The 13410-nt window shown below is 35.5% G+C and overlaps 1 protein-coding gene across 6 annotated transcripts in view; it reads right to left on the bottom strand.

Annotated features, from left to right (window-relative positions):
- DMD (dystrophin) overlaps nucleotides 1–13410 on the bottom strand; it is a 1286665-nt gene that overhangs the window by 914355 nt on the left and 358900 nt on the right. For all 6 annotated transcript variants that reach the window (XM_087721810.1, XM_087721811.1, XM_087721815.1 and 3 more), the window contains exons 15-16: nucleotides 8576–8755; nucleotides 3818–3993 (exon numbers count right to left, since the gene is read on the bottom strand). In XM_087721810.1, coding sequence (XP_087577936.1) covers nucleotides 3818–3993; nucleotides 8576–8755 — 356 coding nt within the window. The remainder of the gene's footprint in view (nucleotides 1–3817; nucleotides 3994–8575; nucleotides 8756–13410) is intronic.

Below are 13410 nucleotides of genomic sequence, written 5' to 3'. Positions count from 1 at the left end.
TTGGCTTTTGGTTTCCAACTCCTCTCTGCTGTCCAATTTTTCCTCTATGTAATGTTCATAGAATTCCTGGACTTTATCTATGATGCCAATTCTTATTTTCTTGTCTTGCCAGGATATTAGCATGCCTTCATATATCAACCAATGGAACATTATTTTATATTTTATCAGAGAAATTGGTAATTCATTCTTTGCTCTCTGATTCTCTTTGGTATCTGTTTGAGGGTTATGAGTTCTTTTCCTTTATGGGTCAGCTGTTCATCCCTTGTTCTTTTGTAGATTTCATCTCTGACAGCTTTTTTTGCAAATCGTATATGTATTTCACTGGGTAACCTGTGTCTTCATGCATAATTGGTATGCACCATTATCCATTTCCAGTGAGTCAGCCAATAGTTCCATCATGAGTTTTGGTAGGTCCTCATGTTTTGTCTCTGCTGTTTTGAAATCTTAAATAGAAAGAGGAACTTTCCAATTCTAAATGGACTAATGCCACCTCCAGTTCTCTGTTGACTGCTGTCTGTCTTCCATTGCTTCCAATTTCTTTTCAGTTGTTCTGTCTTTGCTTCTACCAGGTTTATTTTCTGCTTATTTTTGGCTATTGTTTCCTGTATCTTCCCCATTCTGTCATCCAACTTCTTTATATCTTCTTTCACCTCCCCTAGATCACCTTTCATTTCCTCATGGTTGTTGGTTATTAATTCTTGTGTTTTTATCATAAATTCCTGGATCATGTTTAATGAGGCTTGTGGGCTTTGTAGGGTCAGTGCAGATCCTGGTTTTTCACTGCTTGGCATGTCTGTTGTTAACTTCTGTCCTGCTGGAAAGGCTATCATTGGCAGTGTTTTCTTTACAGTTTTGATAACTGTGGATGTGTTTGACATCTTTAGCTTTGGAAAAAAATTATTCCACAGTACCATAAGTTTCAATCTTTCACTCTAGGTCTTTCTCTAATCACTGTCCCATCTCCTATCCCTCTTTTTTTAATCTGATAATTAACAATAGTAATATAATATAAGTTACTGATTAAATCCAACCACTAATATAAATTATCTATAGAAAGTTATATAGACAGCTATATATGTAAATCACAGTTATAAATTATTATATTTGTAGTTATTATAAATTGTTCTAACTTAACTCCCTTATTAAAGGGAGAGAGAGAGAAAAAAGATATTATATATATATATATATATATATATATATATATATATATATATATATATATATATATATATATATATATATATATATATATATATATATAAAATAAGGAGTCAAGCTCTGTAGCTCAATGGTTAACACATCTGCCTGAGAGGCAATAGAGCACAGGTTCGATTCCCAGCATGGGTATGGCTAGCTGATGAGAGCTAAATAGCTTGAAATAGATCTATACTAGTCTCCCTTTATTTATTTATCAGCATAAATATAACAAATGTAACAAAAAGGCAACAGTAAAAAATATTGGGTTTCTGTCTGGATGGTCTCTTGTGACGAGCCGAAGACAGAGAGTGGAAGTGTGACCTTCCTCCCATATTTGGGCATACCAGGGGTTGTGACTTTAAATATATACCTCTCACCCTGGCTGGCTGATAAGGAGTCAAGCTCTGTAGCTCAATGGTTAACACATCTGCCTGAGAGGCAATAGAGCACAGGTTCGATTCCCAGCATGGGTATGGCTAGCTGATGAGAGCTAAATAGCTTGAAATAGATCTATACTAGTCTCCCTTTATTTATTTATCAGCATAAATATAACATATATATATATATATATATATATATATATATATATATATATATGTATGTATGTATGTATGTATGTATGTATGTATGTATGTATGTATGTATGTATGTATGTATGTCTGTCTGTCTGTGTGTGTGTGTATATATATATATATATATATATATATATATATATATATATATATATATATATATATATATATATATAATCTATTACTATATAGTAGATCTATATAAATTCATAAATACATAAATTGGTATGCACAATCAATTAATTAATTAGAGGTTACTATTAATCAACAATTCCTGTTTTAAAGCTAAATAGATTTTCTAATATGCAGTAATAAAATCTTGTTTTAAATATGTTTGAATCTATATTAAATGTATGTAGAATATAAAATTTATAGCTTATAAAGTATTAAATTCTTAGATCACCATGCTACATATAACAATATTTAAATAACATAAATAATGTAAAGATATGTGAAGTGTACAAAGCTGGTTGTAAATGAGTCCAATCCAAAGTCCTTCATCAACCTGTTCCCTTCTCCATGTTCAAAATTACAGCTGCCCTCAAATTGCATTCACTGTCCTTTCTCTTTGTTTTCTTCCACCTCTGTCTCTTCTATTGCAAAAAGAGACTGTTCTTTCCTTCTTTTCCAATCTGTTCACCACCTACACAAAACATTCAATCTATATTACTGCAGATCCAGTCTCAGAAATCAGTAGAAATTCTCAACTCAGCAACTACAATCACTTTCACTCTCCACTGATTCTGTGCTGGTTTCATCTTCTTCCTTCTGCTCCCACTGGTAAGGCGGTGCTCTTCCCGCTTTGGAGACACACTTAATTGCTCTATCATAAATTCCACCAACTTAGAGAAATATCTTGTTTTAGCACTGTCTGCCAATACTTCTTGCCATTTCTCACTGTTTGCTTCCTCCACCATTATCAGGTTGTCACGTCTCTGGACCAAGCTATGACAGCTGGTTTCTTCCATGCCAGATTTCAGGGATTCTACCCTTTGATTGCTCTTCTCCCCGTCGCCCTTGGATTTTCCTCTCTCTATCACTGTCCTTTCCAAGGCCCAGCTTGCCATTGCCAGCCTCCAGACATGAAAATTCAGATAGGGAGAATGGAGTCTCATTCTCCTGTAGCTGCACCAATGTGATATCACCCTGGAAGTCTCACTCATGTTAATTTTTGTTTCATGATTTCATGCTTTAAAATATTATTACATTTTTACAACATATGGCAAAAATCACACATAAAAATTATTATTACTGGAATATATGTTAGTGATAATATAGAAGGATATATTTTTCTGAAAGAACAGCAAAATATTAAAGCTTGGAAATAAAAAATAATTAGCATGTTCCCCTCTGCAATTTTCCCCCCAATTTCCTAGTCTAGCCTACAGCCCTAAGATTTTGTGATGGTTTTTCATGTCAGCAGATCCAACTTTACTTAACTTTCTGAGCTGAGGTTGGCTTAATGCCTGTGCAACAAGTCAATTTGTGGGAGGTGGGTATGAAGTTATTTTTCAGACTTGTTAGTATTCAGATGTTTTCAAAGTGCTCACTGAGAGATATATGGCTCTCTCTGAACTCAACCTTCACCACAGGATTGTTGGAACAAAATGAAATGCAATTAGAACTCTGAAAAAAAGGATAAATATATAATATATAAATAATGTATGTTGTTCTTTTTGAAGTACTCTTTATCTCTGCAATCATTTTTGCTTTTGTTTTGTTAAGGGGGAATTCTGTGGCAATTTATTGATTCTGCAGTTTTTGATGCCTGCAGTAGTTATCTAAATAATAAAAAGTAAAAGTATATATAGTATAGTAAATAACAATCTGATACAAAATTTATATTTGCTTCAAAACCTTTCAGATAAAGTTTCTGTATGCAGAAAACAAAACTTCCATTTATTAATTACAAAAGCTGCCCATCCCTACTATAAAAGTACCCATAGAACAAAACAAATCTACCTAATAAAAAAAATAAACATAGGTATTAAGTATTGATGGTTTCAATTTTTTTTTGACAAATGTGTATTCATTTATTGAGTTCTTACCTTTTCCTAATTTCTGAATCCACAACAATTTGCCTCTTCTTGGGAGGTGGCACTTGTGGGAGCTCCTCTTTACCATGTTTAACCAGGATCTGCTCTCTGGTGGTTACCATAGTCACAGTTTCCATTACTGTAGTTTGTGTTAGTGATGTTTGCGTGGCAGCAACAGCTTGTGAAATCTGTGAGAAGTATTGAAGTAGAGATCACACATTAACTGAAAGGCTTTAATTAAGATGTTTAGAGTGGTAACAGAAAATGAAGATAAATTGTTCTTTCTTGATCATGACCTTCAGAACAAAACAACACTGTATTGTACTGCAACCAAATTGTTTTATCTGACTCATGCAAGGTGAATAAGACATGAAAAAAAAATCAATATTAAAATGAGAAGCAAACTCAAACAGAATGTATTTGTAGCACATTTTGTACCAAGTAAAGCAAAAGCAAAAAAGGTTTAATTGTATAAGGTAAATTACACAATATACATATTTGGATATTCCTGCCCCCTTTTAATATAGCTACTTCACCTCTCATGAAGGCAATTAAAAAATACCTGAGCTTTTTTTAAATGTATTAAATCTTCACAAGCATTTCATTTTATTTTCTGTTTACATGTTTATTACTGAAGTTATTATTTAGAGAACTAAATGGAAAAAGATGTATTCCTGATGCCATTTTAAAATTATTTCCTCCATCTTAGAACAATTATTTCTTTGTCTTCTAGTAAAAAAAAACAGCAAAAACAACAAAAGGCAGGTATTTTCCCTCAATAAGGCAGGACATGAAAGGATTTTTTCTACAGCTTTCATAATTCTCAGAGCAGGTTCCATCAATCATCTATCTCTGTGATGGTGAACCAATGGCATGCGTGCCACAGGTGGCAAGCGGAGCCCTCTCTGTGGGCATGTGAGCCGTTGCCCAGCATGCACACCTCCAACCGGCCAGCTGATTTTTGGATTTACCCTGCAGGCAGGATTTGCATGTGCATACCTTTCTTCTCACTTTCTGCAGCCCATGCCCTTCCAGATCTCCAGAGATTCCTCCTCTCAGTGCTGTTTTGCGAAGGGAAGTTTCTCAAAACAGAGCTGAGAGAGGAAAAAAGCCCCCCTTTTCCCCTTCTCAGCACTGTTTTCAGAAGAGAGGATTTTGCCTTTCTCAGCGCTGTTTTTGCAAAGAGAGGCTTCTAAACACAGCACTGAGAAAGGAAACAAGCCCCCCTTTTCCCACTCTCAGTGCTGTTTTGCGAAGGAAGGCTTCTTCACCTTCTCAGTGCTTCTCCCTTTGCAAAACAGACCTGAGAGTGGGAAAAGGGAGACTTTCCCTCCTCTCAGCACTGTTTTGAGATGGGAGGCCAAAAGGGGAGTATGTTTCACACGCATCTGCGGGGCAAGCAGGGGGGCATGCACGCATGCATGTAGGCACGGATGTGCAGGGGGTGGGATGCGTGGGAGGGGCATTGCATTATGGATGTGGGAATGTGGGGAACACACACACACACACATGCTTTCAGCACCCAAGGAAAAAAAGGTTTGTCATCATGATCTATCTATTCATTCATCTGTCTGCTTAGCACCAAAACCCTTCTATTCATATTGTCAGGATTCCAAGTAATATGCCCATAGCAAATAGGACTCCAAGGCAGGCAGATTCCTCAAAGAATAATTTTATTTGACATATATTGGCACACTCTGGTGAAAACCGACTCTGAATGTTTCCGCAGTTTTCACTTAATTAAAAGTTTTTCCCCTTTCCCAATCAGTCATATGGTCGAATCAATGTGCCATCTGATTGCCTGGTAACGTCACTCCTCACAGGTGACCGGTCACCTGTGGGAATGTCTTTGGTTCCCAGGAGAAAGTATTTTGTTTTTGCTACAAAACCCCAGCTATTTCTATTCTCCCCTCCCTATCCCACAACTCCAATGTGGCAACCCTGAAGCTTCAAAATGGCTTCTGTCAGGTCAGCTTCAGGGTTGAAACATATACAGAAGTTTATATGCTCTAGTAATCATTTCTATCCTAGCAAGCCTAAAATCATAATGCATCAATTGTAGAAAAAATTTAATTAGTTCAAAGAATGAACTCAGTAACATTTTCATCTTTATATTGAAATGTTAGTATTAACAATATAGGGTAACATAAGGCTATATTTGGCAATTTTCATACTTATGGCAGTATCATACTCTGTGAAATTACTGAGTTGTAACTTTCAGGGAAGAATCCTCAAAATGTAAGTGAGACAGTTTTATTGTAAGCCTAAAGTATTTCAAGTATAAACTTATTATTAACAAGAAAATCTTCCATGGCTTTTAAGTACCAATTTATCTTGGTAGTAGTCATGATTTCTATATCAATTACTTCTCAGAACAGGCATGTTTACACATTATATTATATTATATATAACTGCTAGTTACAGTTATGTTTCTGGTAGATTGGGCTATAGTTTCTTTTTGCATGAAAACCGATGCAAAGAATGAATTAAGCAGCTCTGCTTTCTCTCTGTTGCCTGTTACTTCTTTGCAGTCTTCTCTCTTTAGTGGATCTACTGTTTCCTTGATTTTTTTTCTTGTTGTTTATATGTTCGAAGAAACTTTTATTATTATCTTTGACTTTTGTTGCAAGTCTTTGTACATTCTTTTTTTAAAATAGAATTTATTTTTATTTTCAAAACAACCACAACACATAAAATATTTCTTCTTTACATACTGTAGAAAGTATATCAGTTAGTTACAAAAGGTTTTCATGCATCTCTTCCACAGTCATCAAGCATAATTCATATTAACTCAAGTATTTTAAATCAAACATTTATACATGTTACCTTTATACCTCCATTTTTTTTTACTATAATTATTAAAATGTCCTTCATCATAAAATATACCAAGATTTAATACATAACCACATACTGGCATTTCATTTAATATTTCTAAAATCCTTCAATAACACTGAATCCTTATGTCCTGTTCTTGCTAAACATCCATAATATTTAATAACAAACTTTTCTAATCCTCCTTTCCAAATCACTGTTGGCAATTTTCATCTAGATTCCTTATATTATACTCATACATATATAAATATATAGGTTGTCATCATTATCCCTCCTTTATTTGACTACATCCTGTATCATAACATTTTCCCCCTAATAATAAAAACTTAACTTTATCTAACTTAGATCATTTTTATTAACCTTTGTATATAATCCAAAAGGATTTATAATCTTCCTTTCATGGGTACCATTCAATATTCATATCCAATTATTACTTATCATAACACTACACATTGTATACATTATTATCATTATCAATTATTTCTTTAACCATATATATTATCACTAAATTTCACTAAGTTTAACAGGAAGACGTATTCTTCCTCTTCACCATTTCTTTGGGACAACCCAGTGGCAAAAGTGTTGGCTGTGGTCTCAGAGCATTGAGACCACACAACCATCTCATCGCGACATTGGCTCCTCCTTCATCTTTGTACATTCTGAGCCTTTGCTTTCCTGACTTTGTCTTTGCAGATTGTAGCTATCTGCAGTGTTCTCCAAGTTACAATTAGCTGTTTGATAAAAATTTAGACTTTTGAAAACTCCTTGTTCTAACTATCAAAGCATTTATACAAACTGAAAAAATGTAGTTGTTATATCTTTCAGCCAATAGTAAAACATCACTTCTATTTGTAATCATTTATGTCCTGCAGCAATACCTCTGACAGCTACAGATATAACATTCAACCAGACCAAAACTAAATAAAATAGAAAGTATAATACAAGACCCACATATATAGAAGGCAACTATAGTCCACAGGGAACATTCTGTGATGTGTGATTTGACTTTTCTAATAATCCATGACTTGTTGAGTCATATTACTTCCCTAAATAAAGAAATAGAATGACCATGGGCAGGAAAAATGCATCAGAACAGGAGCGACTTCTAACTTCCTTCTGGATTGCCCACTGATTTTGCTTATGGCAGAAAGTATCAGAAATCATGATCACATGATCATAGCTAACCTTGGCAACACTGTAGTGATTACAACTTTGTAAATACAACTGATATGAAGACCCTTGAAATTTCAATTCCATGGGAACAATGAGCCCAGAATTTTGAATGAATTCTTTTAAGTTAGCAAATCTGAAGTAACTTAATCCAAATTTTATATGCTGTGATACACCACTTATCCCAACTGAATTTTACAAATAGACAAAGAACCTTTAAATAGCATCAGGAGTGTTATTAGTATATAGATATTGCCATACATGTCCTTATTCCAAAGCTCTTTCCAAGCCCAGCTGTTTGTTCTAAATTCCCTGCCTTCCATAGCTTTAAGTTCTGCCACTGTTTCAGTATTTTCTATTCTGCACTGAGAGTTTCCAGTATGTTTGAACTTGGATGCTTAGTAAGTTTTCATCTTTATGCATCTTTTCTCTAAGGAGAAGAAAGATAAATCTGATAGAAATTTGAATTTCTGAATTTGGAATGTTTTTCACAGGCACAAACTATGATTTTAATTTGGGTAGGAATATGCAGACCAAAGTTTGGCTCTTTATTAAGTAATTGTCAAATGTAAGAATTCAAAGTTTAAATCCTGATTTGATTTAGGGCTAAGAATATCACACAAAAACAGAAAATACTTTGTGTGAATATGAAAATGGATTGGGATAAATAGTGCACAAGATGGAAATAAAGCATTAATTTATGTAAGAACAAACATCATGGTAAAAATGATTCAATAATGAGGCTATCAGGCTAACAATTTGACAAACCTGCTTAGAACTGTCGTCCAGCTTCTGTGCCAAACTATCCCAGCGGCGACTAATGTTTTGTAGCCACCCTTCCAGTTTTTGTGATAATCCTTTACTTTTTACTGCTGAGAGGAGATCCTGGCTGAGGGAATTCAGTTTATCCATTGATTGTCCCTTGATTTCCAATTCTCCTTTCAAGATCTATAAAAGTAACATGGCAAAGAAAACATATTAATCTATCAGAAGTAATGGTACAGGTTAACTTGGCATTCTTTCCAAAGCAACAAATTTCCATATGCTTTTGTTAGTTAAGTTCAGGGCTGTCAATCTCACAGTCTGCGGGTCGGATGCGTAATGTGCTGGCCATGCCCATACCCGATTTAGCAAAGGGGATAAAAGTCATGTGATATGTCATGTGATGACACCCTGATGATGTTAGTTTGACACTTGTTTGATGTTAGTTATGGCCTGTAACTGGATATAAAATAACATATCTTTGCTGCTTTTGCTGTATTTGACGTTATAGATAAATAACTGAATAGCAATAGTAATAGCACTAGCACTTAGATTTTTATATGTGGCTTCACAGTGCTTTACAGCCCTCTCTGATTAGTTTACAAAGTCAGCATATTGCCCCTATAAATCTGGGTTAGCTAGTGAAGAGAAGGACCAACGGAGACATGATAGCAGTGTTCCAATATTTGAGGGGCTGGCACAAAGAGAAGGAGGTCAAGCTATTTTCCAAAGCAACTGAAATAAAGAGAAATTTTCTGACAGTGAAAACAATCAACCAATGGAACAGCTTGCCCTCGGAAGTTGTGGGAGCTTCATCACTTGAGACTTTCAAGAAGAGATTGGACTGCTATTTGTCAGAAATGGTGTAGGGTCTCTGGCTTGAGTGGGTGGGGTGGGGTTGGACTAGATGACATATAAGGTCAAATCTGTTAATTTGTTTGAATCTGTTTTACTGATCTCAGAAGGATGAAAGGCTGAGCCAACACTGAGCCAGTGTGACTCAAACTTCCAAACTGCTGTCAGTTGGCTGTCAGCAGAATAAGCCTGTAATACTGCATTCTAAATACTGTGCTACCATGGCTCTTCTGAATAGATTGTTTATCAAATGGCTACCCAGAATTCTTGAAAGTCATTTTATACGTGAATTTAATAAATCATCATCATCATCATCGTTGTCATCTTTGCTACTTTCTATTTCTAAAATAACTCCTTCACCCCACTTTCCAGACATACTGTTTATGTAATTAGCAACAAGTATAACTGCCTTATTATGCTAGATAAGCAAAGCAAAGCAAAGCAAACTTAGCTGTCCCCTTCAAATTTCTACACTATCATAAGCATTCCTATGCCTCATTTTTGTGCTAGGCTTATTCTGTTTTTTGTTTTTTTTTACTATTTTTGTGATAAAACATTGCTACCAGCAAAACATTTTTGCTACATTATAAACAAATTCGATATGGTTCCAGACCTTCAAAACACTTTGACAATTTTGTTACAAATAAATGTAAAAGTGTTGGCATGTAGTATCTAAACATATATACTTCAGGGAATATATTTTTAAGTTCAGACCATCTGGTCTCTCTTTCTTTGCTAAAAACTCACTTGAGTAACCCAGAGACAAACTGCCGGCTGATGTTTAGCTTTATGGGGCTTGTGCTCATGTAAAACTTTGAGAATTTATATGGATAAATGCACATTTTATGTTATCAAATTTTTCTCATGTCATAGCATGAAGTCAAATTAATGAAAGCAACATATGCTTAAAGTTATGCTGACAGATGGTCACCATTTCTGGTCTTCAGTTGTGACATATTTTAATGAACATTACATTTGTACTCAGTATGTGAGTCAGTAGCAATATTAAAGCAGCTGTCTCATGCCTGTTAATTAACCCGAACAATCAGATGGCAAAAACTTTAAAACATTTATTTCTGCTTTATCACAAGAAAAAGCCTCAAACATGTCAATGTCTAATTATACAGACATTATCATATTAAAACCATATTAATTTCAAAGCTTTTTTATATATTCATCACTGCTGTGGTTGCTTTAATTTATATCCATCACTAATATAACAATGGCCACCTCCCAGTATGTCTGTATGATAGTTTTTCTTTCAGCTGCTTTGGTGCCAATATAAGGGCATACAGAAATGGATGTGACATTCAAACATTAAAATATAAAAGAGCTCTTAGTTTTTGGTTTTAAAGGATTGAGCTGGTTTTATTTCAGGGTATATTATATTGTATAGCCACTGTTATTTTCAGAGAAGTAGGCAACATTCAATGTAGGGAAATAACCCAAATCTAAATTTGATTTTTAAAAACATAAAATCATACCTATTCATGGCTTTGTTTGTTATTTCTCTGCAAGTATGAATTAGATCTGTAACTAATCAGAAATGGTGAAAGCACCAGACTTTTTATTCTCTTAGCTCCATGATGGCAGAGCTATGGCACTTTTGCCGCAGGTGGCATGCAGAGCCCTCGCTGCAGGCATGCAAGCTGTTGCCCCAGCTCAGCTCCACCATGTATGCATGCATGCCCCCCTCCAGCCAGCTGGTTTTCGGGTCTCTGCCGCACATGTGGGAGACACGCGGGGAGTAATTCACGCATGCACTTGGGCCGCATGTGCATGTGTGGTGGTGGGGCACATGCAGGGAGGAGTGTCACGTGCACATGTGCAGGGGGAGCACAGGGGTCATGCATGCATACATGGGTGGGGGGACCGCAGGGGTCACGCTGCATGAGCAGGGGTGGGGCACATACAGTGGGGTCATGTCATGCATGTGCAGAGGGGCAGGAGGCATGGGTGTGTGTCATGCATGCATTGCATTATGAATTCACATATGCTTTTGGCACGCAACAACAAAAAGGTTAACCAAAAAGGATAGCTTCCTTTTTGTGTTCCTAAGACACACTGTCTTAGCTCTAGACAAATTACTTGGAACATAATCAATATTAGTAACCTGCTAACAGAACCTATTGCAATTTTAGCACAATTTCAGAATAGGGCATGTAATATATTAATTTTAGCATAAGGTTATATAGGGCCAGGAACCTTATAGTACACTTTTTCATTATTTGGCTTCCAATTGCTGTTCATCATACAAAGGGCTCATGAATCAATATATCAATAATCCGCCCCACCCAAATGCTGAATGAATGTTGTGTTTTATTTTTTTATTTTTTTATTTACGCACTGTCTTATGTTTTATCTTGCACCCCCCTTCCCATGAACTGTAAGCCGCCCTGAGTCCCCTCAGGGAAAAGGGCGGCCTATAAATAACAAATAAATTCTAAATTCTAAAATTCTAATTGTTCAATAAAGTCAAACTGAAGCTGTCAGAATCTCAGTAACAAATGAAGACCTTCAAGAGTTCTCTGTTATAAGTATCTGTTTAATTTGTCTCGTATTCAGAACCGAGAAAGAGACACAGAGAGAGAGATTGTTACACAGAGGACAGTATGAAAAATGTTTAAAAAATGATTAGTGGTAAGTTATTACTTTAGTTATTTTGATATCAGATTTTAAAGGTATAATCAGCAAAAATAATAAATGTTTTTGTTAATTATACCAATATTTAAAAATTAAAGCACAGAAATTGTTCTGGTCCAAGCGTACGATCGCTCTTCTCAGACAGATAAACTTTACACAAAGCTTCAAGCAAACCAGATTTATTATCAGGCATTCTCAAATCAGTAACATAGTCATGAAGAGATTCTTCTGAATTAAACTTAATCTGTCCCATTTATGTGATATCATGAAAAAAATGATAAAATTACTCCCATGGTGAGAAAAGCATGCTGTTTCTACATTGGCTGGAGTTGACCAGGCTTTGAGCTGCACATACACAGTAAGCCCGCAGTGGCCAATCAGAAACACAGGTGTGACCATGTGACATAAAACTACATTTCTCAGAAGGCAAGACTGTATTACCCTAGAGGCAGTCCCTCAAAGAAACAGTAATTAATTCCTAAACTAACTTAAACAGTACACTCCCCGCCTGGAATTATAAATTCCACTATCAACTAACTTTTAACTAAAGTAATCATAAGCATAGCATCAAACAGTGCAAGAATGAGTTAGACACAATGCATACAAAGCTTGAGGTTCAATCTTCAAGATTGTTCTTCCTTCACAGCAGTATCAGGTCAGTGATTAGCCTAAATATTGTAAACAATCTCTATATAATCTAGAATCTAATATTTTCTTAACTTTGTAATGTTTCTCCTTGTATTACTATAGGAGGAGAAGGTGGTTGAGTCTGTGGTCTTAACTGCTGGTTACAGTAGGCTACAATAGAAAACTGGGTGTATTTTCCCTAGAATTCTAGGTAGAGTGGGATGAACTGTTACTGGATTAATTATTTTTACTATTGGAAAAGGACCTAAAAACTTTGGTCCTAATTTTTTGCTAGGCATCTTCAATCTTATATATTTGTGGAAAGAAAGATTTTATCCCCCACACGAAATGGGGGTTGGAGTGAGTGATGTTTGATGGCTTGTTTTTTGTATTCTTCTGCTGTGGTTGCCAGAGCTTTTTTTGTATCCTCCCATCCCCTTTTTAAAGTATTCATCCATTTAGTCAAGGACATTGAGGAGGGAGGTTCTTGGCGCAGTTCTGACATGGGTACAAATTCCATGCCACTAGTAACTTGAAAAGGAGTTAATCCAGTGCTTTAGTGTTGTTATATGCCACTTCTGTGAATGGTAATAAGTCCCACCAATTGTCCTGCTGGTCACACATGCATTCACAGATTCTGCTGCTCCATTTGTACTTGGATGGAAAGTCAAACTAAGTCCTTGTGTGAATCCAATGGCCTTTAGGAACTCTCTCCA

The sequence above is a fragment of the Thamnophis sirtalis genome, unplaced genomic scaffold (assembly GCF_051295495.1).
Source record: "Thamnophis sirtalis isolate CommonGarterSnake01/CBP01778 unplaced genomic scaffold, rThaSir2_p1.2 scaffold_8, whole genome shotgun sequence".
In the NCBI taxonomy this organism is placed as follows: Eukaryota; Metazoa; Chordata; class Lepidosauria; order Squamata; family Natricidae; genus Thamnophis; species Thamnophis sirtalis.
Note: the sequence above shows the minus strand (reverse complement) of the source record. Positions and strands in the feature narration are given on the sequence as shown.